The sequence below is a fragment of the Barbus barbus genome (assembly GCF_936440315.1).
Source record: "Barbus barbus genome assembly, chromosome: 22".
NCBI lineage: Eukaryota > Metazoa > Chordata > Actinopteri > Cypriniformes > Cyprinidae > Barbus > Barbus barbus.
This window is the reverse complement of record NC_136750.1, coordinates 24,077,790-24,104,119: the sequence shown is the minus strand read 5'-3', so window position 1 is coordinate 24,104,119 and position 26,330 is coordinate 24,077,790. Positions and strand designations below refer to the sequence as shown.

At 36.2% G+C, this 26,330-nt stretch overlaps 1 protein-coding gene across 4 annotated transcripts in view; it reads left to right on the top strand.

Moving 5' to 3' along the window:
- Positions 1-26,330, top strand: part of LOC306888420 (FYVE, RhoGEF and PH domain-containing protein 4-like) — a 46,147-nt gene that overhangs the window by 16,533 nt on the left and 3,284 nt on the right. For 2 of the 4 annotated variants that reach the window (XM_079446694.1, XM_079446696.1), the window contains exons 2-17: positions 4,869-4,955; positions 12,190-12,330; positions 14,314-14,479; positions 17,997-18,408; positions 20,828-20,917; positions 21,080-21,225; positions 21,312-21,468; positions 21,739-21,877; positions 21,955-22,013; positions 22,323-22,469; positions 22,560-22,732; positions 22,848-22,878; positions 24,054-24,134; positions 24,523-24,657; positions 24,740-24,886; positions 26,108-26,248. In XM_079446694.1, the coding sequence (XP_079302820.1) occupies positions 4,869-4,955; positions 12,190-12,330; positions 14,314-14,479; positions 17,997-18,408; positions 20,828-20,917; positions 21,080-21,225; positions 21,312-21,468; positions 21,739-21,877; positions 21,955-22,013; positions 22,323-22,469; positions 22,560-22,732; positions 22,848-22,878; positions 24,054-24,134; positions 24,523-24,657; positions 24,740-24,886; positions 26,108-26,248 (2,252 nt within the window). Of the gene's footprint in view, positions 1-1,353; positions 1,424-4,868; positions 4,956-7,177; positions 7,304-12,189; positions 12,331-14,313; positions 14,480-17,996; positions 18,409-20,827; positions 20,918-21,079; positions 21,226-21,311; positions 21,469-21,738; positions 21,878-21,954; positions 22,014-22,322; positions 22,470-22,559; positions 22,733-22,847; positions 22,879-24,053; positions 24,135-24,522; positions 24,658-24,739; positions 24,887-26,107; positions 26,249-26,330 lie in introns of those variants that run through there. The other 2 variants (XM_079446695.1, XM_079446697.1) reach the window with 2 other exon arrangements.

Sequence of the window (26,330 nt, the reverse complement as noted above, 5' to 3'; positions counted from 1 at the left end):
TGCTTTTGTGTAAAACCTAGAGCAATAACATTTTTTGTGCTCAAGTCACAGTGATGAGCAATCCTGGGGTGAATCAGCCACATAATGTGAACGCAGACACAGATGCAGAAACAGATGGATGAGGAAACAGGTCAGGGTGCTTCATGGAAGCAGGTGGAGATCTGTATGTGTGTGATAGGTGTGTGATCGGTATCCAGACTCCAGCAAACACCACACGACTGTCAGATTAAGCAGAGAACTATCTCTTTACAGGATCAGGAGTGTTAAGACTCATTAATGTGCTAAATAACACACTTGTAGTAGCCATCACAGACGGCTAAGACTGCTTTAGCACCTCGGTTCAAGCTCTTTATGTCAATTTCTCTGTCTCTTTTTAGGGATGAACTTTGTTCAACTTTGAGGTGTTTATCATAAAATATAGACATAAGCTGCGGAAAAAAAGATGTTTGTTTGTTCCAAATGTTTGACCAGTAGTTTAATTTTACACAATTATAGAGCTTATAACATTATTTGGTCTTCAGCAGAAATATTTTTATTATCTGCTTCTCAATGTCGAGCATGTGACTGCTTTCAGTTGTGAAATTAATCATGCACATGCAAGAAGCAAAAAGCAGAACTGTGCTGAAGGAAAATTACATAAAAACAAGGTCAGAAGAGAGGCTCGTACCTAATCAAAGGTTGCAGAATTATGTGAGGCTCAGTCAGCATGCTGAAAATTCAGTGGCAGATAAAGATTATGAGTTTGGAAAGTGTATTATCCATTCATTTCCTGCTATAATTGTTTTTGAGGCCCATAAGAAAGGTTTTACACATTCCCATAGTTCTGTTCACATTGGGACAAAGAGAGAGCAATTAAAACTGAAAAGTGGGTTGATTTGTTGATATTATTATACATTTAGACTTTATTCTCATTGATCTCTCACTCAACAGCTTTTATCAATGCCTGGAATTATTCTCTAGTCGCCAACAGTCAGCACATTCATGCGCACACAACATTTTGTATATTAAAAATTGAGGAAATAGTTGGATCCTTTTTAACTGCACTTGGGTGGATTTTACTGCAGTTGCTTTTATTTATTATTTTTTTTCTCTGGACATGTTGGTAGCATGGTGCATCGTCTAAGCTGATGTTTATAATGTCTATGTTGTTGTTGTTGAATGAACATTCACTCATGGTCAGTGTTCTCACATGGGCTGGGAAACTGGTTTTGTGACCGGTGAGGGGAAGGAGTGAGACACAAGCACAGGAAGGACAAAAAATTAATATGCAGCTGCTTGTTGAGTGTCACTTGTAAGACGAGTTGCATGTTGTGGGCATTTCCCTGTTGCTTAGCGTATTGATGTCTGTTTAAGATGGAGAAACATCTTAGGAATGTGAGAAAAACGCAGACCAGGACACACAGGAGAACCAAGAGCAGAACAGGTATTTTTCTCTTTTTTTTTTTTTTTTTTTGTTAGTGCGTTTCCTTATGCATCAAATGACATGTCAGCTCACATATGTTCGTGCCAAGATCCTACATTGTACTCATGATATGTAACAGTCTTGTTTTTTTTACCTCTGCAGATTTTACAGTCAGATAGAGAGATGCTTTTTGTTAATAACACACAGATCATTTATATATCTGTTGGTATGCGTTTTAAATCTGTGGAGCGTTTGCTGTAAATTCTAGCATGTATGAGCAGGTGAATTTCACACAGCAGGTCAAAAGACGTGTCCAGGCAATATATCACACCAGAATCAAAAGAAATATAACATGCAATTATATTTTTACTTAAAGAAAATACAAATAAAACAGTGATTCATTACTTTTATCACAAGCATATTTTCCCCAAATTCTCAATATTGTAATAAATAAATGACTTTTATAGACTTTTTTATATTTATTCAAGGCCAATTGAGAAAAAGATAATCATTGTACTAGTAATACAGAAAAAATATATATATAGAGTAATGATACATGCAAGTAGGCTAATGCTAAAATTACACAATCTATGCAAAAATTAATTGATGTTTTTCCTTTTGATTTTTGGGTGAAATATAACTTGCACAGATAAGAGGCTGCAGTTTGTGGTCAGTTATTAACACTGCCTTTATTAATATTGAATATTTCTACAATAAAGCTGTGGTAAATTGGATTAATCCTCGGTATCATCCAAATAAATAAATAAATAAAAATAAACCAAACAATCAAGAATGTTCTGAAAGCTTCTTATACTGTGTAGGTGAGATCTCATATTAATTTACTATGCTTTTACAGTAATAATGACAATAGCTGCGGTTGTATTGTGGTTGAAACTGATTACTATATTTATAAGGTTTTGGCTGTCTTAGTTTATTGTGTCAATATTAAATCGATGTGATGGGATGAACCATTGCTTTCATGCATCATAATTCAGTTTAGTGTTCTGTTTGTTCTGTTAGTTGGTTACAAATACATTAAATGCATGCGTACATACTGGAAATTGATTGAGCCTGATTAAGGGAAGTATTTATGCTTGCATCGACCAGATCCATATTTCACTGCCTATTGGAAACCACAATATTTACTATTATGGCCACTCGACTGTGAACATGATTCATGGCGCATATCCTCTAATACTCTAACAAGGGCTCCACATAAACGCTAAATTACATGCTACACAGGATCATAAATAAGCTCATAAAACATCTCGTTGCTATTCTCCTTTGTGTTCAGATGAAAGATGGCTGTTTCTAAACGAGGAAACGGATTAACTGAGGTGTCATGGAAACATCTATGCATGGTTATCCAGCTCTATACATCCCAGTAACCCATTTTGCAGTGTTTGTTTAGAATCTTTGATGGCTCATAAAAAGGTTTTATATAGGGTCTCACTAGCCCCCTCTTTCATCTTCGTTAAGTTTGTTTGTTGTGGTTGTTGTGTTAGCTTACAGAATGTGTATTTGGTAAAGCTACTATTAAAAATGACTATTATGTGAGCATGTGTGCACGTTTGAGTGTGCGGGGGACACCAGATCCTTCTGTCACAAGGGCTCCAGATGGTACGAGGAAAAAGCCTTGCTTTAATCTCACATCCAGGATAAAACACACACCCTGTCCCACTCAAATTGTAACTTAATTTAAACTTGTTTCACTGTACGTTGAACTGACTGACTGTTTTGTCACATTCTCACTTTATTCAATGAGTTTTCTATCATTCATCACTGCATTTTGTCTCTCTTTACTTCCCCATGCTCTTTAGTTTATTACACATTATTAGTGTGGTCTGATATTTTCAGCCGTGTGCTTTAAAAGCTGTATGTGTGTCAGTGTGTGCCTTCATGCACACGTGTGTACAATTGGCAACCACATGCCACTTGTTTACCGATTGGCTTTCATCTTTTATGTGCGTTAGAAATAGAGTACATTAACACAGCTCTCACATGCCCTAGATATTACAGCAGAATTAATTACTGGCGAGTCTCTGGAGATTTACTTTTCTTTTGTTTTGGCTCAAATGCTGGATTAATGTTCTCACACACAGACCTTCTGCTCCTTCTGCTGTTTTTATCATCCAAAAGACATTTATCTGCTTCAGTTGTTCTGCATTCATACTATTATACAGTACATACGGTTTTGTTTTCACTTTTAAGGGAAAAATTATATTTTACATACAGATTCTGATTATTTTGCATTATTAATTTGAAGCTTCCAACTTCATATACATTAGCCTATAGAATTTCATATAATTACATGGTGTATTTTATTTATTTAGTTTGCATTGTGAAATTTTAAGATTAAAGTGCCCCTATTATGGGTAATGAAAGGGTTCCTATTTTGGTTTCGGGAGTCCCCAACAACAGGTTGACATGCATGCAAGGTCAAAAAACACTTTCATTTTTGTATAATATGCATTTAGTTTTAGCTTTTGCTCAACGACTTCCAAGTGATTCATTCAACGATTAATTTGTCCAAACCCCTCCTTTGCGTGACGCTAAACTGCAGTGATTGGCCCGATTGGATTCATTTTCATTTCATCATGCCTGTGATACATGATAAAGCAGTGTTACTGAGTGCAGTGCTGCTTTGTGAACAGCAGCCGCTACCAGGGAAACTGTTATTTTTACCGATCCAAAAGCGGCATCTAATGGCAAAGAATGAATTTGCATTTTCATTCAAACCAACTTGAAAAGACCAACAAGTGGACAGGCAATATGCTAATGTTTCATGTTGACGCCACCGTGAAACGGCTTGGGATTCGTTTTAAAAATGACTTGTTTCAATGATTCAGAGTCCACTCTTTCTTTTGAGAGACAATAACTTTATACATGGTGCACTTTCAGATTTAAAACTTGACTGGATGTTTTCATTCACTTAGAGCTGTGTTACAAAAATGTTTTCAAAAATCCATATTCGGGGCACTTTAAAATTCCAACTTCTTATATTTTACAAAAGGTCCTTTTGTATTCCAACAGGACGGTTCTGTGTGCAATAAGTGAGGTTCATATCAAAATCATTTACAAGAGTCTTGTGTTAAAGAAGGCCTGCTGAAAAGCCAGACTTGAACTCCATTGAACACCTTTGGGATGAAATATCATTCATGTCTAAGTGGGATCAAATCCTCGAGGCATCTTCCAACATCTAATGAAAAGTCTTTCCAGAAGAATTGAGGCTGATAGCAGGACCAACTCTCTGTTAATACCAATGGTTTAGTATCCATTTGGAACTAATATTTGCAGATCTCTTCCTGTTCTTATTTTTATCCCACCCACATGTTTCTCAGTATCTTTATCCCACTCAGTTTCGATCTGCATCGACATCATTTAGGATCAAAATGCTTTCTGGAAACTACCAAAAAAAAAGTGCAGAGATTAAAACTAACTAAATATATCTCTTGGTGTCTTTCAGATAAAGCTGGCAACCCCAGCTGCTTTCCCTCCAAACAGTCTGATGAGGAGGAGCCTTGTGTTGGGGTGAAGATCGCTCAGAACAAAGGTGGGCAACGACCCTCTTCCTCTGCTTCCTAATCTGTACTCCTTTCTCCATTTGATAAGACTTCTCTGATCCTTGGGAGTCTACCATTTACTGGAGTTGTTGATGCATGTATTGTGTGTCAGATTAAATCTTTACTTTTATGTTATGTAATAGTAGTTTTAAGGCTTATGGGAATGAATAGGCGTGACTGAGCCACACTTACTCTACATGCAATGTGGTCAATCATCCATCAACCTCAGATTTTAGTCACCCTCGTTTTTCACCCAGCATTGTTCTGTTTTCTCTGTATTCTTTTATTTCTCTTGAATAATGGAAGGTGGTTAACATGAAGAATAATTTGGAGAATTTTGTAGTTATATCAGACCATATTTGATGTTTAATGTACAATTATGTGGGGAACGATCACTGGACCAATGAATTTAAACGGTGAGCTACCCAGCACAACATCACATGAATAGAAACCATTTAATCTACAAAATTTTATTAAAAAAAAAAAAGATTTTTTTTTTTTTTTTTTGGATAAGTGGGTTCAATAAATTACGTTTAAATTAAAAAACAAGGATACATATTGTGCTGTGAGTGTCTCTATGTGTAAACAAAGGCCTCGACTTTTGCTTTCATAACATAATAAAAAACGTGATTTTTGAAAATGTAAAAAAACGAAGTTAACTGTTTTTGCAAAATAAACTCTTCATATATAGTGCTAAACATTATATACGTATGTTTAGTACAACAAGTCACTAATCATACACTGGAAAAAAAAAATAGTGCAGATACAATTTTAATTCAGAAATTGATGAAAGTTGATGAAGCAGAAAATTCCCATCTGACCTGCCTAGATCATTACAGATTATACGCTGACAGCTCGATTGAATGTTGTAGATCCTGTTGCTATGGCAGGTTGTTCAAATGTCATGTCTGTGAGCCTCCAAAGGGGAAATACAAAAAGTAGCTTCAAATTAACACTGGAAGTGTTCCAAGCAGATTATGAAAATTTGATTTCATTAACTGCATGCAACAGAAAGGGCATTAGTATTTACACAAACTTCAGGTTTGGGTTGAGTTGTGGCTGTCTGAGATGGTTGTGCAACACCAGATGCTCAGGTCTCTTCTCTGTCTGCACTCGATGTTGAAAATGAGATTAAAGTAGATCAGATCTGCAGTGGAATCTGGTAAACAGTTTAATAAACTTGTAAGGTGTGGCGTTGCATGCAGGCTACTTGTGTGTGTCCATTTATCATTTCCCGCCCTTGAATGATTGCCATTCAGTCTGTGCCTCTCAAGTAAGAGCTCCGTTTAATTTTAGCCTGTTTATCCTGATTCCATTAGAATTTTCCTCTCAGTATTTTGTAACGTGAGAGTTTTTGTGTGCCAAGAGGGTTTGGAATGAGACTGATGCTGCTGGAGGCTGTTGAAAGGTTTAGTCGGGGTTCCGACATATTTCATTTTTACAGGAATGAAAATGAGGTTGTGAGAGATAGAAGTACAATGCGTTCAATGGATTGTACTGCTTTTTTAACAACATGCCAATTGTTCAGCTTTCCAGAAAACTTACAGGAGACAAAAACAGAACCGTTTTGAAAATGACGTCTGATCTATAACCTTTTCACAGTGCAGGCCATTATAAGGAAAGAATCTCACAGCCTTGTTTTCTTCCACGAAAAATTCTGACTAACGTCTATTACATCACTTACATATGACATCTGTTACAGTCAAACTCAGATTCCTACTCCATTCAGAAATATTCACACTGGACTGTGCTATGAAGGTTTCATAATCAACGCTAAAATAAAAATTGTATTATTATTTACTCACCCTCACATGTATCCTTCTCCAGAATATAAAAGGAGAATTTTTAAAGAATGGCTTTGCAACAAATGACAATGTAACAAATATATATATATATATAACGACATTACAGCAGGAATTATATATGTATTTATATTTTTTATATATTTAATATATTTATTTTTTTATATTTACTACAAATAATATTTAGCAGACTCGTGGTTATGACAGTGTTGGACATATATAAAAAGATAATTATGAATGTATTATTTCGAGGTGCAGAAATGTCATTAACAGCACTATGTACATTGTAACATCTAGTGGATTTTTTGCACAATGAATGTAAGTGGACTTCACCAGTTTTTGGCTTGAGGCTGTAGTGTGTGTGTGTGTGCGCACGTGTGGGTGTTTGGAGGGAGGGGCTGTTTCCTCATGTCTTTATGGCAGAGTTTCAGTTGGTCTGTGGTTTATAGAGGACCGGAAGGCTTGAATGAAGAAAACTGCTCTTATTTTTGTCTCATTGTCCTGGGATTATTTGTCCTCATTTTAACGGACAGAAGGTGAGATTACTTTGACACTGATCACAATCTTACCACTGCTAGTCTGCTGTTTATTGCTTAACTTGGTCTGTTTAGATGTGACGGTATAATTAAACTTGGCAACAGCACATTAGTGGAGGACGCTGGAAGTGCTTTTATGTATTTTCACACAAATTAGTTCTTTCTTCTCTGTGACAGTGGTTACTTTGAACATTAAAGGTTGTTTTATAGAATAATTGCAATCAGAATGCATTAGTGAATATTTCATATGATATTTTGATATCTTAAGAATTTGTGTCAGACATTTGGTCACCATGTCTGCTTTATTCAAGTTCACATTTTTCAGTCTTGTTAGTTAGCTTTTTTCTTCTGGCACCATTGCATGTTTAAGGAAATGCATTTAACATATGTGCATTTCTAACTTCCTTCACGTTTATGTATTCCTGTCTTTGTTCCTCTGTTGCATGATAAGCTCTGAAAGCATGATAAGCTTTGGTATTTTCCCACAAGGTTTTTATTGATAGTACAGTACCAAATTGTAGCTATATTCAAATATACAGTATGGCAGTTTTCCCATAAACTGAAAATTGTACTATTCAAATTAAGGTTGATTTATTTTGTTACTGGATTTTATGTGTCAAATTTCCATGTATAGAAATGTAAACGCATCTAGAATGGTTTTTGTGAATTTTTATTAATTTTTTTCTACTGGAACAAACTGCTGTTATTAAACTCAGATGTTGATCTGATTTAAGCCAGTATCTTGAACTGGGCTCTCTGTATACGCCAGGTCAAACCATAGACTTTTTTTTCCCTTTCTATACTTAGCCAGGAATGCCAAAGTTGGCACACGCCTGTGATTTAGACTCTGAGAATGCGGAACATTTGTACTTTTTCCCATGCAAACATTTTAGCAGCAATTATCATCAAAGTTTACATTCACTAGACCACACATGGTTTGATATCAACGTAGCTCACTTTTCTACTCATTATAGCTCCAAAAAACCAGCGAGACATTTCTAATGGATCTGCACGCAGGTGCATCTCTGTTATGATGTACACGGTTTCGATTTCATCTGCCAAAGACTTTTGGGAAGAGGTTGCCATGGTAACTCACAGGCCAGATATATAGTCTGAGCAAGGCCATGCCATGAGGTGCATTATTCACCTGAGGATGTTTTCGTTGTTTTGATTGACAGATGCAGTATGTTTACATAAACACACGGAGGTAGACAATAGCCACATTCACACATTTATGCGAATTTTTTTTTTTTTTCATGCAAGATTTACAAACTGATTTTTCCGGTAAATCTACCACATCTGCAGCAGCTTTCCATCTTTTATTTGTGTATCATTCACACATCAGCACCAAAATTCTGCTAAAACTCTTGCTATTTGACGGAATTGGCCTTTAAACACTTTGAGCTGAAAAGTCATTGGTATAAAGGTTAAAATGCCTCGTAATCAACTGATAGTGAAAGAATTTCAGTAAGACAAATGGTCTGATTTTACTAAGAAAATCTTTAACTCTACCAGTAATCTTTCGGATAATTTCTTAATTTGCATGGATAAAGAAAATCTTTATCCATGCAATTATCATTTATCCAGCATTTATCCAGTTTGATTAATTTTTTTTTTTTTTCCACACAGCATATATTATTATAATGTTCGAGCTCTGTGTGACAGATTTACAACTAAACGGCATGGAGCTCCTTTAGAGATTTGTTTCAAACAGTTTGACAGCATACTTCTACAATGTTTTTCTCACACAGCATCAGATCTTTTCCGGTAATGTTGCAACTTCTTCATTTTGACAGCCAGCCCTCATCACCCAGGACCTCTAAATAGAAAAATGTTGATGAACGTACTGATAAAAGTGAATGCGTGAAAACGCTTAATGTTAGTCAGAATTATATACCAACCGTTTCTGCGTGTTTATGGAGGTATTTTGATGCTTAGTATGAAAGTACTATCATTGTCTCTTTTGTAGCACTTTTATGCATTTTTATATTACAATTGTATAAATTAATGCAAACCCAATATTTATGGAAACGTTAGTGGTGCTTGCCCATTCAAAACTCACACAGTGTTACGGTGTTTTTGATAGTTGCTAGGGGTCAAAGTTTAACACATAAGCTTAGGGGTTTGTTCATATACAGAAAAAGTAATTATGCACACACAGGCAATAAATACAAATTCTATGTAAGTGTTAGATGGCCTTGAGGATATTACTAAAATATTTATTTTAGACACACAAAAGTTCTTATATCAGAGAAATGCAGGCATTTAGAGGCATTTTCTGGTCCGTAAAAGAAAGCTTGTTTCAATCCTGGCTACAAACTGAGCCAAAACTGAGATGGACCAATCACACATGAAGCTGTCGTTACACCATCACCACCACCACCACCATATATTTACTTCCAGAACAACAGCATCATTCATCCTCAGACATGGACAGTCCCATGCAGCCTATTGGCCTAAGATGTTTGCAGTTAAGAAAAGGGGGCCAGATGAAGCTGGGAAGGCCATAGAAAGCCTCTCTTTGTGCTTCCTAATGCATTAACATCCCCATGCTCTAATTCAACAAGACATGGGCAAGACATCATTTGCAACAAGATGGTGTACAGAGGAAAGTGACAAACTTGGGTGTCCTGTTCATTGCACCCAAATAAGGAATTCTCAGAAAAGGAGCTCCAGACTTTCAAAATAACTAAATGCCGTGTATACGTGTGTATTTTACGTTTATGGACTCAAAATGAAACTTTTGAACTTTTTGATACTAGGCCCTGTAATGGTAATGGCACAGAGAAACAATATCATTGGAATTACTTTTTTTCTGATGCTGATGAATAATAAAACATTGACAATCAGAATCCACCTCACTTTAAAGAGCTTAAGCATTTAAAACGGCAGACGACATAACTGTAGAGCAATATAATAAACAGAGCATTATCATCCGTTGGTGTGGACGCTAATATAGTTATCTTTATAGTTCTTGTTGTGAATAGGCCTTAATTCTATGACAATAGGGAAGTCCACACCACTATAACGATAACGACACGCAGGAACGGTATCGTTAGAATCACACTTTTAATAAACAGAATGCTATGGTCTGTAGGTGTAGACACTAATTATTGTTATATTTATTGCTATAACTATCATTTTTTTTGTGTGAATAGGCCTTTGGTTTTGAGGTAAATGCAGTATGTGAAGTGGTCAAACTGGAAGAATAACCTACAAGAGGAATCTAAACCAGGATTGCACCTACATAGCCTTCAGTGTGTGTGTGTGCACCTACATAGCCTTAATGTGTGTTATGACATTGGTGTGTGTTGACTCTAATGTGCAATAGTGGCCAGTTCTTGCAGTGGCATTTTATCTTGTTTGCAAACTTTATGCATTCATTTTATTTCCTGTTGGATGGTAGAGCACAGTCCTTTTAGAGGATAATCAGTTCATTCTATGGCCATATTTGCAACTCCTCTGGGCAGCTATGTCAGGAATGCAAGACCATGTGCCTACAGTGACTTAACTAATTGGGGAAATACCGAAATGTCAAAAACTTCGTCAAACTCACATTGAAATATTTAGAATCAGCAACTAAATCTGACATGAACGTTCCCATAAATGTTGTTCCATATATTCAAACATAGTTAAAAATCGCATATTTCAGGTTGGTATAAAGTAAATCCACATGAACAGTCGCAAGCGTGCGTTTCGGGACACTGACTGTTTCTGTGGGCTGCATCTATGCAGCTGTAGTGATGCAATGACTTAAACAATTGGCAAATGGCTATTAAGAAAGCGTGACTTATTGGACTGTATTGTGTGTTGCAGTTTCTCTCATTCATAGTAATATGAGTGTACGGTACAGTATACAGTCTTTGTTTAATGCCAGCAAGAAGACAAAAATTAATGCTGTTTACTTCCTCAATACACGTTCCTCATCTTTTTTATATCATTGTTATACAGTATTAAATCATCAAAATGTAATAATTTAACGTTTCCTTCTTAACGTTGACGTCACCACACAGGCAGATAGTGTTAGCTAATAGAGACTGCATACACTGTAAAAAAAATAAAATAAAAATAAGTTGAGAACTCAAAAATCTGCTGAAGATGGTTGCCTTAAACTTTTAAGTTTGCTCAACTTTTTTTTTTTTTTTTTACAGTGCACTTGCATTTGCTTTGAAAACTTGCTGTTAGTCTGGCTTCATGCTGGAATGTAACATTCAAGATTGAATCAGTTGCCATCCTAATTATTTTTCTTGTTGCATATCCTGCTTCACATAAAAATACATTACGGAAACAAAAGGGGAAATCTGAAGGGGAATTTTCTTTTTTTTTACACATCTAAGACTGATCACTGTGTTGCACATGAAAAATTCAGTTCTGTGTCATTTTTAGAGCTGAACTTTTCAAGGTCTTCAAGGAACTTTTCAACTTTTGCATGTCTTACAGTATTTGCCAAAGCTGTTTTACAGGAAACATTTCTTGTTTGAGGCGAACAAAAAAGCTTCCTCATAGATTGAATATTAATCATCCAACCAATCTGACATCCTTTATTTGTTCTGTAAGCGACTCAGAGGAACTTTTAGTCTTTGTTTCAAGTTTAAGTCACTGAGTTTCAAGGTCACTTTTATACCAGCCCTGACTGATATCAGGAGCACAAAAAACAGATCTCTTGCATTTCACTTCTGCACAGTGTTTTCCAGAACACTGTTAGATTAGATTAGATTCAACTTTATTGTCATTTATGCAGAGTACAAGTACATGCATGTCCATGCATGTTAGTACTTGCATGTTCTCGCTACTGAAGTTTGCACACAGTATGGCTTCCAAGCAATTAGATAAAACAAACTGCTTTTGAAACCGCTTCATTCCCATCCTTCTTTTCTCCTCTGCAGCCATTGGTAGCCACAGTCCTGATGAGCAAGGTCGTCGCAATGAGAAGTTGAGTCATGGATGCAGATTCAGCAATAAGAGCCTTACTAGAGTAAATGGAAGAGTTTCAGGCCGACGGCCACCACTGCACCCTAAACCACAAGGTATGGAGATATGCACTCAATATACACATAACTCCTTCCAAATTCCACAGAAGTACTGTACATGCTAAATAAGTATGAGAAGTACATGCCAAACCATCTATGGTGGACTTCCATCTTATCTTCCATCATAATATCCCTGGAACCTTCCCTTTGCACAAAAGTTTCCTTATAGTGGAAAAAATGTTGTTTAGATTATTAACATTTTCTTCACACTAAGAAATAAATGGTTCTTTTAAGTACTGTTCACTTTGGGGAACCCAAACATGGTTCTTCCATGGCATTATTGTTAAACCTCTTTCTAGAACATTATTTTACACATAAACACGTCTTTCCCTTTAAAACAGGCCGTGAATACTAAACGTTACAATAAAACGCATTCAAATCAGCATGGCTACTTAATGCTGAAATAGCACTGCTGTAATAAGTACGGCACCCTCAGAGCACCCTTGAACCCGAGCTCGATCACTAAGCAGATTGTCTTGTCTTGTTTGAAAAGTGTGAATGATTTCCTAGTGATAAGAGTAACAGTTAAACATTTGTAAAGTTCTTTTGGTCAGCTCTATCATTACAGACCCTAAAATTCTACTATGTCATTGCTCAGAATATTTGCTGAAAAGTATTCTGAACTTCGACTGCAGATATGTTTGTTTGTTTCAAAATGCTTCACAGACAGGCATTGAGCCGGAACAGAGTTCCTCCTTCATAGAACCGTTTTTTATGTATCTCTGTATTCTCATGTAAAATTAAAGGCATAAAGCCCACTGATACAAACCTCAAAGACCACACTTACTGAATTAGAGATGTGTGAAATGAGAGGGGCGGCCACTATTTATATTGGGACAGACTGGATGGAGCCGTGAGCTCTGCAATATCTCCAACCCATCAGACTTGGATTAGCTGTGATTTGCTCACCGCAGGTAGAGACAGACTCTATGGCTTCCAGATGTACTTCATCTCACCTTTCCGGGTATTATCAGGTTCCATTGCAACATACTAAAGCTACACTGCCACCTTTAGATGATTACAGTTACAGCTTCCAGTTTAATAGCACTAAACCAAGTCCTTCTCTTGGAGGGCCTTCTCTTGGGAGTTTAGCTCCAACACACTTTCTTGGAAGTTTCTATTGAGTCTGAAGACCTTGTTTAGCTGATTCAGGTGTGTTTCATTAGGCTTAGAGCTAAAATCTGCAGGACAGTTGCCCTTCCTGCAATAAACCAAGTGCTTCTTTAAAAGAACTTCACTATTAGGGGTTTCCCCACATATATGTTCTATTTGGGCAATTTGTTTTACACTTCCTTGCATGCGGTTTGAGTTGTAATGGAAGCTCAGGGCGAGTTTGCCCTTAAGCAAAAAACTTAAAGGCATATTTCACCCAGAAATTAAAATTGTAAATTATTCCTCACTCTCATGGCATTCCAAACCCGTAAAACCTTCGTTAATCTTCGGAACACAAATTAAGACATTGTTGATGAAATGTGAGATCTTTCTGACCCAGACATCGTTAAAATTGTCCACGTGACATCAGTGGCTACACCTTGTTTGCAAGCAGAGGAATGCATGTTTCATGGTACTGCAGTCAAATGTGTGTCAAAGACTGACACGGAAGCGTCATAAAATTAAGGTTGAACCACTGATGTCACATGGACTATTTTAATGATGTCCTTACTACATTTCTGGGCCTTGAACGTGGTAGTTCCCTTGCTGTGTATGGAGGGTCAGAAAGCTCTTGGATTTCATCAAAAATATCTTAATTTGTGTTGCAAAGATGAATGAAGGTCTTAACTGGTTTGGAATGGCATGAGGGTGAGTAATTAATGACAGAATTTTCATTTTTGGGTAAACTATCCTTTTAACAATGACAATTGTGGAATTCTTGATTCCACTCACGCTGGTTGTGTAGTGATATTCTTGGATTGTGTACCGTAAATATTGGCTTGTAGCATTTAAATATAATCTCTGTCCTCTTTGTGGCTTTTCCCACAGTGCCTCCTAAGCCAGCACACCTTCAGAGTCCGGTGACAGAAGTCTGCTTTCCTCTGGCTGCTGGAACGTCACCCATCACTCCCAACATGGAGGGAGGAGGAGGAGTAGGAGGAGCAGTAGGGAAGGGCCTAGTGTCCAACCTCATCAGTCGCTTTGAGGAGAACAGGTAAACTTGCGATCGATATCTCCCTCTCTTTCCTCTGTTCATGGATAATATGTAGATACTGACATTCTCTAACATAGGTTTAGTGATCTTGTTTACTTTTGCAAAGGTAGTGTTTTCAGTCTTCAATGTCACATGATCCTTCAGAAATCATTCTAATATGCTGATTTTATGCTCACAGTTTTTGCTGCTTAATATTTTTGCGTGGAAACCATGATACATTTTGTCAGCATTCTTTGATGAATAGAAAGTTTAAAAGAACAGCATTTATGAAGTAGAAATCTCTTGTAACTGTCTTCACTGTCACTTTTGATCAATTTAATGCGTCTTTGCTGAACATAGTATTCATTTCTTTTGAAAAAAATAATGTTTGTATGATATAGAGAGAAATCTTGTGAAATCAGAGTCAGATGTGTAACGTGATTTAAATAGCTGTAAAGGAATGTCTGTCCTTACATTACACAAGAAGATCAAAAAGCAGAAGCTAGTTTTTACTCTTAACGTTCTGTTCGGTGTTTCTCAAGTGTTGTGGACAGAACTGGTTTTGTATGAGACATTTACTGTTGTGTGTAATAAAACATCAACACAGGAGGTAAGATTGATTTATCAATTTATGACTAGCCATATATTCTTCAATGTTACCTCATGCAAAACTATTTTGAAAGTACTTAAAGCTGGTGTAATTCAACAAAGTGCAACGATTTATACTTTGTAATGGCCAATGCCTTATTTATTACTGCTGCCGATAGAGCTGTTCAGTCATTTGTAGGCCGACCTGGAAGGCTAATTCACCATGGGCTCCCTCTGGAATCTCTAATAGGTTTTTAAGAGTAAAATAAGATCTGCGGTTCACATTATTTGAAGAGACTTTCACATTTTGTTCTACAACATAAATTACACACTGTCATACCTCAAACATGAATTTTGAAATCAATGAATGGTTTAAAAAATATAAGTTGCTAAATATGTCTAATTTGTCAAGCACATAAACTCATAGCTTATGTTTTTAAAGCATACAGTACTTTCTAAATTTGAGGCGTTGACTGTATGTCATTTTTCTGCATTTAGTTATTTATTAAACATTGGTGTCATCACATTGCTTTTGCTGCTGTTTTATGAAATAAGCCACTTGAGGAAGTGCATTATTTTTTTTACCATGGTTACATGGGTTTAAACTCTAAAAACACCGCTTAACCATGATGAATTCAGTGTGAAGCATTTTGTTTTACAGCATAATATTCACTCCGTTCATCTGCTAGAAGTCTGTAGCTCAGCATCGGTGTAGTCCGGTCATATGAAACCATATGGCCACCGTAACAAAATGGACTGACCATTAACCCCAGTTCCTCAAAAATAAATCCCAGCAAGCCCTTATCCTGTTTTGCCTGCCGGTCTAGTGCCATTGTGTTGTGTGTGTGGGTCAGAATCTGTACAGGAATTCATCCTGTAAGCTCTGGAGCAAAGTAAGAGTGCACAAGTTGATAGAGTAAACCGGGGTCTGATAACTCCTGCAGCTGTCTGGCCTGGGCCAACGCGTACTTATAAATGCTGACCGAAGAGCTGTGACCTCAGACAACTGCAGGAGGTTGGTTTACAACCTCATGGGAAAAAACAATGAAATCCATACTGCCCTACTTGTGTGGCTTCATTTGATAGCTTAATTTAGTTTTCCTGAAATGCCTTGTTTGTAACTACATTTCATCATACCAGATTACAAAGACTTCGCTTTTGTTCTTTGCACGGGACAGCTTTGAAATGTTTTGAGTCATGCACTGAACAAAATGTTAGATAGCACATATTAATCCATCTCAGCAGTCCAGAGCTCAACGGTGTATTAATAGCAGTCTGTAATCTGGAGTGTTCACTGTAGTGCTCCGTACCCTCAGATCCATATCTCCATTCTCTATATCACAGGAAACCCTATCTGATCTAGAGGGCAGGTGGGCCGTAGACAGGGAAACAGCTGGAGGTGCAGGATATCTGTGTGTGTGTGTGTGTGTGTGTGTGTGTGTATGTGTGCATGAACCACAAAGCCTTATATTGTGGCTTAATTTTGTTCGGTTTATGCACGTTTATGAATGGATCATGTTTTTACAGTTTGCTTAAGTGGAGTTTTGATGGTTATTTGGGATGCACAATGTATCCGTGACCAATGTTGCCAATATTATCATTTTTTATACCAGTATTGGTCTGGATAAGAAGCAAATGTTATCAAGACTTTTTTTTTTTTTCCCTATTTTTTTCTATACCATATTTAAAGCTAAAAATGTTGTACATTTATAATATTCTAATGCCTGAATTTACTTTTAAAATGCTTATACAGAAACAAAAATAATCTTAAATTGGGCTTTAAAATTTAACAAAATGTTTGAATGTATAAACTCAAATGTCATATATCAGTTATATGATATGACAAAATATTTTATTTTATTTCTTTATATGGCATGTTTATATGGTATAAAATATTTAATATTGGTATTTTCACGATTCTATATTGTGCATCTCTGTTATTTATTGTTCATCGGTCAAAAAAGTATTCTTATTACACAGCGCTCTGAAATACTTAATTCTGATTGGATCATCGCTATAAGTGACACGCGCTATCATTTTGAGTTGCAATGAGCCATTTGTGGAGAATCACTTCTAAGAAAAAAATCTTATGATATTTTTTATAAAAGTCTCAGCTTTCTAATTATATTAATTGTTTGGTAACACTTTGCAATAAGTTTACATTTGTCAACATTAGTTACCATGAACTAACAATTAAAATAATTCTAAAGCATTTAGTATTCTTAATGTTCATTTTGACATTTACTAATAGATTAATAAAATTAAAAGTTGTGTTTGTGAATAAAACTTTAAATATTTTTCTTGTCAAAGCGGCTCAAATTGATAGAGCTGGCCTTTATTGTCAAATTATTTCAACTCAAATATTTCATGTCCATTTATTTATTTATTCTTTAAGCAGCCATGTAATAAGTGGGATCCTGTGCAGTCATCCGGTCATTATCACAAAATAAACCCCTCCAGGGTGATAAAAGAATGACCAGACTGTCTGGGTGCACTGTTCATGATCTCTTACATATTTTATAGCTTGCTTCCACTGTTCCTGAAAGCATTTTGTTCAAAAGAGACCGTCCGTCTCGCTCTCTTGAGTGTGTAAATGTGTGTTCTTGCATGTTGGCATGTATTCTGAAGTAGGCCAGCCGTGTCTCATGGGACATTCTGCAGCCGCGTTCTACCTCTCCTCACCCTCCCTGTTCCTCCCATCCTCCTCCAATCCTCTTTTCCTTCACTCCTCCCATGACCGCTCATTCACACATCCTCTGCAAACGCACACATCGCCGCCCCACAAGACAGTGGAAGTTTGTTCAACACTTCTTTTAACGCCATTACATTCACACAAACACATCTTTCTCTTTCTGTTCGCCAACTCTAAAAGTTGGTTGTTTTTTGGAGTTCTCTGACTCTAAAGAAGGTGACCTTCCTCTACTTTCTCTCTCTCTCTCTCTCTCAACAGCCACACAGACAGTCGGAGGGAGGGCGCTCCTCTGAAGCAGGTCAGCAAATCTCCTAACTGCAGCCCGGCTCACAAAAACTACCAGAGACAGACCGAGCAGCCCACAGACGCTGGCCCTCCTGCGAACAGCCCACGCCATGCTCTCAAACCCCCCAATGGGTTTCTAGCCCAAAAGAAGAGAGAACAGGACAGGAATCGGGACATGGATGGAATTACACAAGACACGGTTCTGGTCGTGAGGGTAGACAGTCAGGGACTGCTGAACGGAGATGCCGGCGATGTGGCTAAGAGGGATATTATAGACGAGGACTGTGTAGATCTGCCTCATGCTCACATAGAACAGGCCGAAGAGGAAGAGAGGAAAGCGCCAGAGCAGCATGACGTTGTGATGAACAGCATCCCAGAGCAGAAGGTAAGTTGTTTTTGGTATCAGAGAGTATTGGTGAGGAGTATTTTGTCTGTCCGTGTGAGTGTGTTTTTGGATTCAGTAGTGACACTGTCACACAGTTATATGACACCTCGGGCCCAGCTGAGCAATGTGCCGTCTCATCTCCCAGATTTAGATGCTGACGTTCACATTAGAGCCTGTTTTTTTTCTTTTCTTTAACCTTTAGTCTTACAGGCCAGGCCTTCATTTCCTTTGTAGAAAAAATGCAGATGGATTACTGCTTTCAGTTTTGTTTTGTTTTGTTTTTTAAATCTCGTAGATGTAGATCAAGTAGACTGAAGTCTGATGACAAAATCTGTCATTATGGTACACTTACGCACTCAAGGCCATTTTATATTGATAGTATAGTCACGGCTAAAGGGCCACAATACAGCACAGCCTTGAGTGCATTATTGCTTTTTAAAAACAGCTATATATTACCAAAATGAACTGTATTTAATGGCATTCTTCCACTAGAAGATATCGTCTCTGATGTTTACAATCAATAGCTTGGACGTGCTTGACTGAAGTGTATGTTATGGTTTTAAAAACCTAAAAGCTTGTGTTTAAATGCTTAGTCATGTAGTCACTAAATTGGTAAATAGATTGTTTTGGAACTCTTTCAATGGCTGTTTCAGTGGCATTTAAAAAGCATCCCAGCATGCACCTCCTGAAGTTTGTGGAGCGAATATTCAACGCTGGAAACTAGAGTAGAAAAAGAATAAACTTGTAAAACTTGTAAAAACAAACAATTTTTTTTTTAACATTTTTGGTTACTACATAGTTCCCATACTTCCGTTTGTATTATAGTTTTATTTAAATATTTGAATATTAATTATAATGTTTTATTGTTCTTAATTATTTAGTATTTAAAAAAAAACATTTTTGGTCACTACATAAGTAGCTTGCTTCTATTTGTGTTATTTTGTAGTAGTTGTTGTTTTTTTACAAACTTTGGTCACTACATAACACAAGTAGATGTAATTGAAGTGGAATTATTTCATAGCTTTAATTAATTTAATAATAATTACATTTAGAAATTTTGATTTAGGATATTTGATTGTTTTACATACTCATTTTATTATTATTAATATCATTTTTAAACATTTTTGGCCAGTACATAATTCACTTACTTCCGTTTGTGTTATATCATCGTTTTAATTATTTTAATATTAATTAAAATATTAGATAATTTTATTGTTTTTAATTATTTATTTTATCTTTAATAATATTGTTTGTTTAATATTTGTTGGTCACTATATAATTGATAATTCCATTTGTGTTATTTTATAGTTTTAATTATTTACATTAATTATAAATGTAAGGGCAGATTTTCTGTTAATGTGAACATGCGTGAAGCTTCAAAAACATCCTCTGTCCACACCAGTCCCTCTTTTATTGGCTTAACTTGTTTCCTCTTATCCATCCTTTGATTTCCTGTCCTCTGAGGTACGCTTCGGCAATAAGCTTCTTTAGAATTGCAGTCAGCTGTGCCAAAGGCTGGACGTATTGGAAGTTAGCTTTGTTTCTTTCATCAGCTAAGTGGTGGAGGGTGTCTGAAATAGTTCAAAGGTTATTTATGTGAGCTCTGATAAGAACAGATTGGACATGTGTCTTTAAAGTGGTGACAGGCAGATAGCAGCACTGTTTGTGGGCGGTGTACATCAGGAAGTTGCTTTAACAGACATCAGCGTGTACAGAGAGTGAATGCCAGTGGATGTTCACTTGTGAATGGGTGTAATAGAGAGAAAGAGGGGAAAACATGTTATGGAGAAGTTAGGAATGTAGGTGGAGTGGGAGTCAACCTCTGAATTGACCCTTAGGTTTCCGTTCAGCCCTGTGCTGAGCTGGGTCTCACACCAAAGACACATCTGTAGTGTTATAGTTCCCTCTCAGCAAATTCAACAAAAATGTGTTGCATAATTTAAATTAAAATGAGCCCAAAGTTCAGAACTTTAGACAATCTGAATTATTTATAGTGCCTCAAGAAGAGCTGGCAAAGGAAAAGTTGAAAACAAAGTGAATTCCACCCTAAATGTATAGGGAATTTTTTTTAATTTATATTTTGATAAAATATTTATATTTTATATTTTGCAAAAAAAAAAAAAAAGTGGAATTGTGGCATTATTTTGTTTTTATTATTTATTATTTTCATATTATATAATTTATTTTATATTTAAATGGTAAAGTATTTAAATGAGTGTACAAATGAGTATTTTTTTGTACCTGCTTTTGTACTGTTTGTTTTAAAAAAATTGTCAAATATTTGTTTTTGGTGTTAAATATGACATTATTCACCATCGAAGATCTTTAAACACCAACATTTGCATGAAGCAAATATATATCAAAAATGATGTTGATTTGCATACAGTATTTATGTTAAAATTGAACTTTTTTTATTTAGGAAACTAATGAGCAAAAGCTCTACAAGATAGCAAATGAACTTCTGCAGACAGAGAAGGCTTATGTTGCACGACTCGACTTGTTAGATAAGGTAAGGGCTCGTATTGTTTTTCATGAAAGCATTTTTTGCTTTTTCAAAGACTGACCAAACTCTTGCAAGGCCCTGAGTGGGAAAGCATTGTTGTTCAATCATAACATGTTAAATATAGTAGTATGCACACAGACCATACATCATCTTACTCTGGCCCTGCAGGTGTTTTACACCAAGCTGTTAGAAGAAGCAAGAAAAGACACGTTCCCAATGGATGTGGTGAAAAACATCTTTTCCAACATCTCTTCCATTAATACCTTCCACAGCCAGTTCCTTCTGCCTGACCTGGAAAAACGCATGGGAGAATGGTAAGACGTTCACACCTTCTCTTTTCAGACATTGTGTTTGGTTTAATCAGCAGGAATATGGTCTTGATGCTAGATTTTTCCTTAAGGACGTCGACACCTCGCATTGGGGACATCCTACAGAAACTCACCCCCTTTCTGAAGATGTATGCTGAGTATGTGAGGAACTTTGATCACGCCATGGATCTGCTGAAGCAATGGACGGACCGATCGCCTCCATTTAAAGCCATCATTCTGGAAATCCAGGTGAACATTGATGTACTGCAGTTTGTTACACACTGAGAGTCCTTTTCAATAGCCAGATTTTAAAAATGTTTAAAGTTTTTAAAACTCAAAAACAGAACATGTTTATTATTAAGTAATTAATAATAGGATGTTGGTAGATTGTAGCACTGATATAAGGGAGAACTAACACAGATCATTTCAAAACTACGGCTGATTCTTTACTCTTTCTCGATATACAGTATCTGTTTGTTTTTGCCTTTAGTGTTTGTAGATTAACGTTTGTGTGTTCAGAGTCAAGAAGTGTGTGGAAGTCTAACGCTGCAGCACCACATGTTGGAGCCCGTTCAGAGAGTGCCACGATACGAGATGCTGCTCAAAGACTATCTGAAGAAACTTCCTCAGGATCACATAGACCAGCGGGATGCTGAAAGTGAGTTCAGGAGTGAACAGATTCCTAAACCAGATGCTAAACATGACCATTTTTAAATGTAATCTTTGTCTTTGCAGAGTCTTTAGAGATTATTGCCATGGCTGCCACTCATTCCAACACTGCCATTAGGAAAACAGTGAGTCTTCTTCTTCTGCTGTGCAAATGAATATCTAGATTATGTCTAACAATCTTCAATGACTGACTCTAGTTTCAAAAAATGTTGATTAAATATTCTCAGAAATGTTTGACACTTCAAATCAGGCTAAAACGATGTATTATTAAAGGGATAATTCGCCTTCAGTTGGTCCCCATTGACTTGCATAGTGTTTTTTTCTCCATGCTATGGAAGTCAATGGGGACCAGCAACTGAATTTTAAGTGTTTTTCTCTTGAAATTGAATGGCAAGACCTACAGTATATTTAAGATTGTTTTGTCTTTCTCTCAGGAAAACCTTAAGAAATTGCTGGAGATTTATGATATGCTGGGGGAGGAAGAGGACATTGTGAACGCTTCAAATGAGTTAATAAAAGAGGGTCATATTCTGAAACTGGCAGCAAGGAACACTTCAGCCATGGACCGATATCTCTTCCTGGTAAGTCCATGCTGGTGATCATTAATGAGTCATGATTATAGTAGCATTCGGCAATGTATTATTATAAATCTCTATTAACTTTTCCCCCAGTTCAACAACATGCTGTTGTACTGCGTTCCAAAGTTCAGCTTGGTGGGACAGAAGTTTACGGTTCGCACACGTATCGGCATTGACGGCATGAAGGTGACGGAGACGTACAATGATGATTATCCTCACACCTTTCAGGTTTCTGGAAAGGAACGGACACTGGAGCTGCAGGCCAGGTACAGACTAGACCATCTGTGTTTGCGTTTATATTGCATATTGTGTATTCTTCAATACTGGGTGTTTTTAATGGTTGCCTTATGGTAAATGGTTTTAATTGTTGCCTTATTACAGCTCTGAACCAGATAAAGAAAGCTGGATAAAGGTAAAAATGTAATATTAACTGTTTTGCTTGTTGATGTAAGTGCTGTCAAACGATTAATCGCATCCAAAATAAAAGTTTGTGTTTACATAATAACTATACACAGCACACACACATATATTATGTATATGTAAATACAAACACATGTATATTTAAGAAAAATATATTGTTTATATAGTAAATATTTAATTAATATAAGAATATAAATATGTAAATATTTCCAAAATATGTGAGTGTATTGATATATACAAAATAAATATGCACAGTACACACACATACAGTGGTGTGAAAGTGTTGGCCCCCTTTCTGATTTTATATTTTTGCATGTTTGTCACACTTTAATGTTTCAGATCATCAAACAAATTTAAATATTGATCAAAGATAACACAAGTAAACAACATGCACGTTTTGAATGAAGCTTTTTATTATGAAGGGAAAACAAAATCCAAACCCACATGGCCCTGTGTGAAAAAGTGCTTGCCCCCTAAACCTAATAACTGGTTGGGCCACCCTTAGCAGCAACAACTGCAATCAAGCGTTTGCCATAACTTGCAATGAGTCCGTTACAGCGCTTTTTGCTCAGCAGCAGTTTTTGTCTTGGAACTCTGCCATGCAGGCCATTTTTGCCCAGTCTCTTTCTTATGGTGGAGTCATGAACACTGACCTTAACTGAGGCAAGTGAGGCCTGCAGTTCTTTAGATGTTGTTGTGGGGTCTTTTGTGACCTCTTGGATGAGTCGTCGCTGCGCTCTTGGGGTAATTTTGGTCACCACTGTTCCATGTTTTCTCCATTTGTGGATAATGGCTCTCACTGTGGTTCGCTGGAGTCCCAAAGCTTTAGAAATGGCTTGATAACCTTTTCCAGACTGATAGATCTCAATTACGTTTTCTCATTTGTTCCTGAATTTCTTTGGATCTCAACATGATACGTAGCTTTTGAGGATCTTTCGGTCTACATCACTTTGTTTTCATATTTAAATTTGTTTGATGATCTGAAACATTAAAGTGTGACAAACATGCAAAAAAAAAAAAAAAATCAGGACGGGAGCCAACACTTTTTCACACCACTGTATATTATGTAAACATAAACTTTTATTTTGGATGCGATTAATCGTTTGACAGCTCTAATATCAAGTCATTGGAAGTCCATTTTTTTTTATTTCTTCATTTGTGTTCTAGGCATTCCAGGAAACGATACACATCTATCTCCAGAAAAATGAGACCTTTAAGTCAGCATTCAAAGATGTGGAGGAAGTAACGGTCAGTATTATAGTGTTATAGAAGAGCATATTTAGAATATTGAATTATTTAAATAAACAATTAAATTACACTTTTTATTATTTTAAGTACATTTTTCAGCTTTTAAAAACTATTTATTATTTTTTAATTATTATTTTTAATTAATTTGAAGAAATAATTCAATCAAAATTATTTATATTAATTTAGCCATTTTATCATGTCTCAGTTCTATAATAAGTACTATATGAATGATAATGCTAGTTTGTGATTTATGGCTATATATATATATCTATGACTTATTGTGTAAGTCCGAGGTTCATGTTTTGTGCACATAATGCAGGACTATAGAGTCATAGTAGTCCAGATTTGTTTGTTTTTATTGTTTACACATTTCTATGTTTCTGTGTAGGATCTCAAGATATCAGAACTGGGTAAAAGAGCCCCTCGCTGGATCCGAGACAATGAGGTGACCATGTGTATGAGGTGCAAAGAGGGCTTTAATGCCTTAACACGTAGGAGACATCACTGTCGGGCCTGTGGATACGTAAGCAGCAGCAAATCAAAAACGATCTGTTTTCACAGCTTTAAAGCACTTTTCATGTGCTGAAATGTCTATATACTTTCAGGTGGTCTGCGGGAAGTGCTCAGACTACAAAGCCCCTCTGGAATATGATGGGAATAGGATGAACAAGGTGTGCAAAGACTGTAAATCCATCCTGACAGGCCATATAGACAGTGAGGAGAGGGAGGGCAAGAAGAAGGGCATTCTAGAGGTGAGTTCAGGATCATGTGACCTGGGGTCAGAACTGCATTTTATAATGTATCAATTACCACACGCTGTACTGTCAGAAAAAAGGACATCATATAACCTTTATATATATATACAGTTACGGAAGAAAATCAGACGTCCACGAACTGTTGTGGTGAATTCAGCAGCGGTAAGATCGGTCGGTAACACTTTATAATAACTTGCAGTAACCAGTCATTAACAAACATTCAGTAATGCTTAACAGATCAGAGTATGCAAGAACAACAAAAAATATACAAACTCAAATTTCATTTCTAACTAATTTACACGAACTAATGATCTGTTTAGCATCATGTAATGCAATATTGTTAATATTATTAATGAAGCTTATTATAAAGTGTTACCACTGGTGCCCTGATGTTTTAACGTTCTGGTTTGGTAACACTTTAGAAGAGGGAGCAAAGCTACAAAGCTGAATATGGAAATAATTTTTAAAATACCTTTGTGAAGTAATAGATTTGTTTGTTCCCTGTTCTAAACTGTCACTTTGTGCATCATTGAAGCAAACTGACTTTTGATGAAGTGCTCTGGCTTTATCACAAATACTGGAAAACTGAACCCTTTTCTTTGACATTCTTTTTGTTTTACTCACTTTCAGTGAATGTCAGATTCATATTTCACCTCAAAATTACTATAAAAACACATTTTGAATAAATTAAATGAAGGCTTATTTTTATTGAATCCAGTTATTTTGCTTTTTAGTTAGAATTTTTTATTTGTCATTAGTCATTATTTTGTACATTTGTTGAATATATATATATATATATATATATATATATATATATATATATATATATATATATATATATTAGTACACATTCCAAGCAAATACTTCAATAATTAGGTCAGTAAAACTTATAAATTTTTTCTGTTTATTTAAGCAAATTATTCTTCTGGTTTGGAAATAATTTAAACTATGAAATAATAAGACAGAAATAAGTTAAACTATGAAAATATAGTGTAAAAATGGTATGATATATGCTAATACTTCAAACCACACATGCACATATATACACACACACACACACACTTACTTAATATTCTTAAAAAAAACTTCACGTTGAAGTGAAATATGACCCAGACAGGCTTGACAGGCTTCATGAAATTCACGCTGTCATCTCACACAGGAGTTCTGAAGCATTTACACTACACTATAGTACTAAACTTCACTTCTTCTCCCTCGCAGATTGAAGCTGCTCAGTTCTCGGGCAACAGTATCATATGTGGCTTCCTGCAGTACTGCGAGAAGAACAAGCCCTGGCAGAAAGCCTGGTGTGTCATTCCTCAAAAAGAAGCTCTAGTTCTCTACTTGTACAGAGCACCTCAGGTCAGTGTGCTTTTATTTCACTGAACCGCCATATTTCTGTTCCTGCACACCACTTCCCTTTACTAAACAAAGACTTACTGTC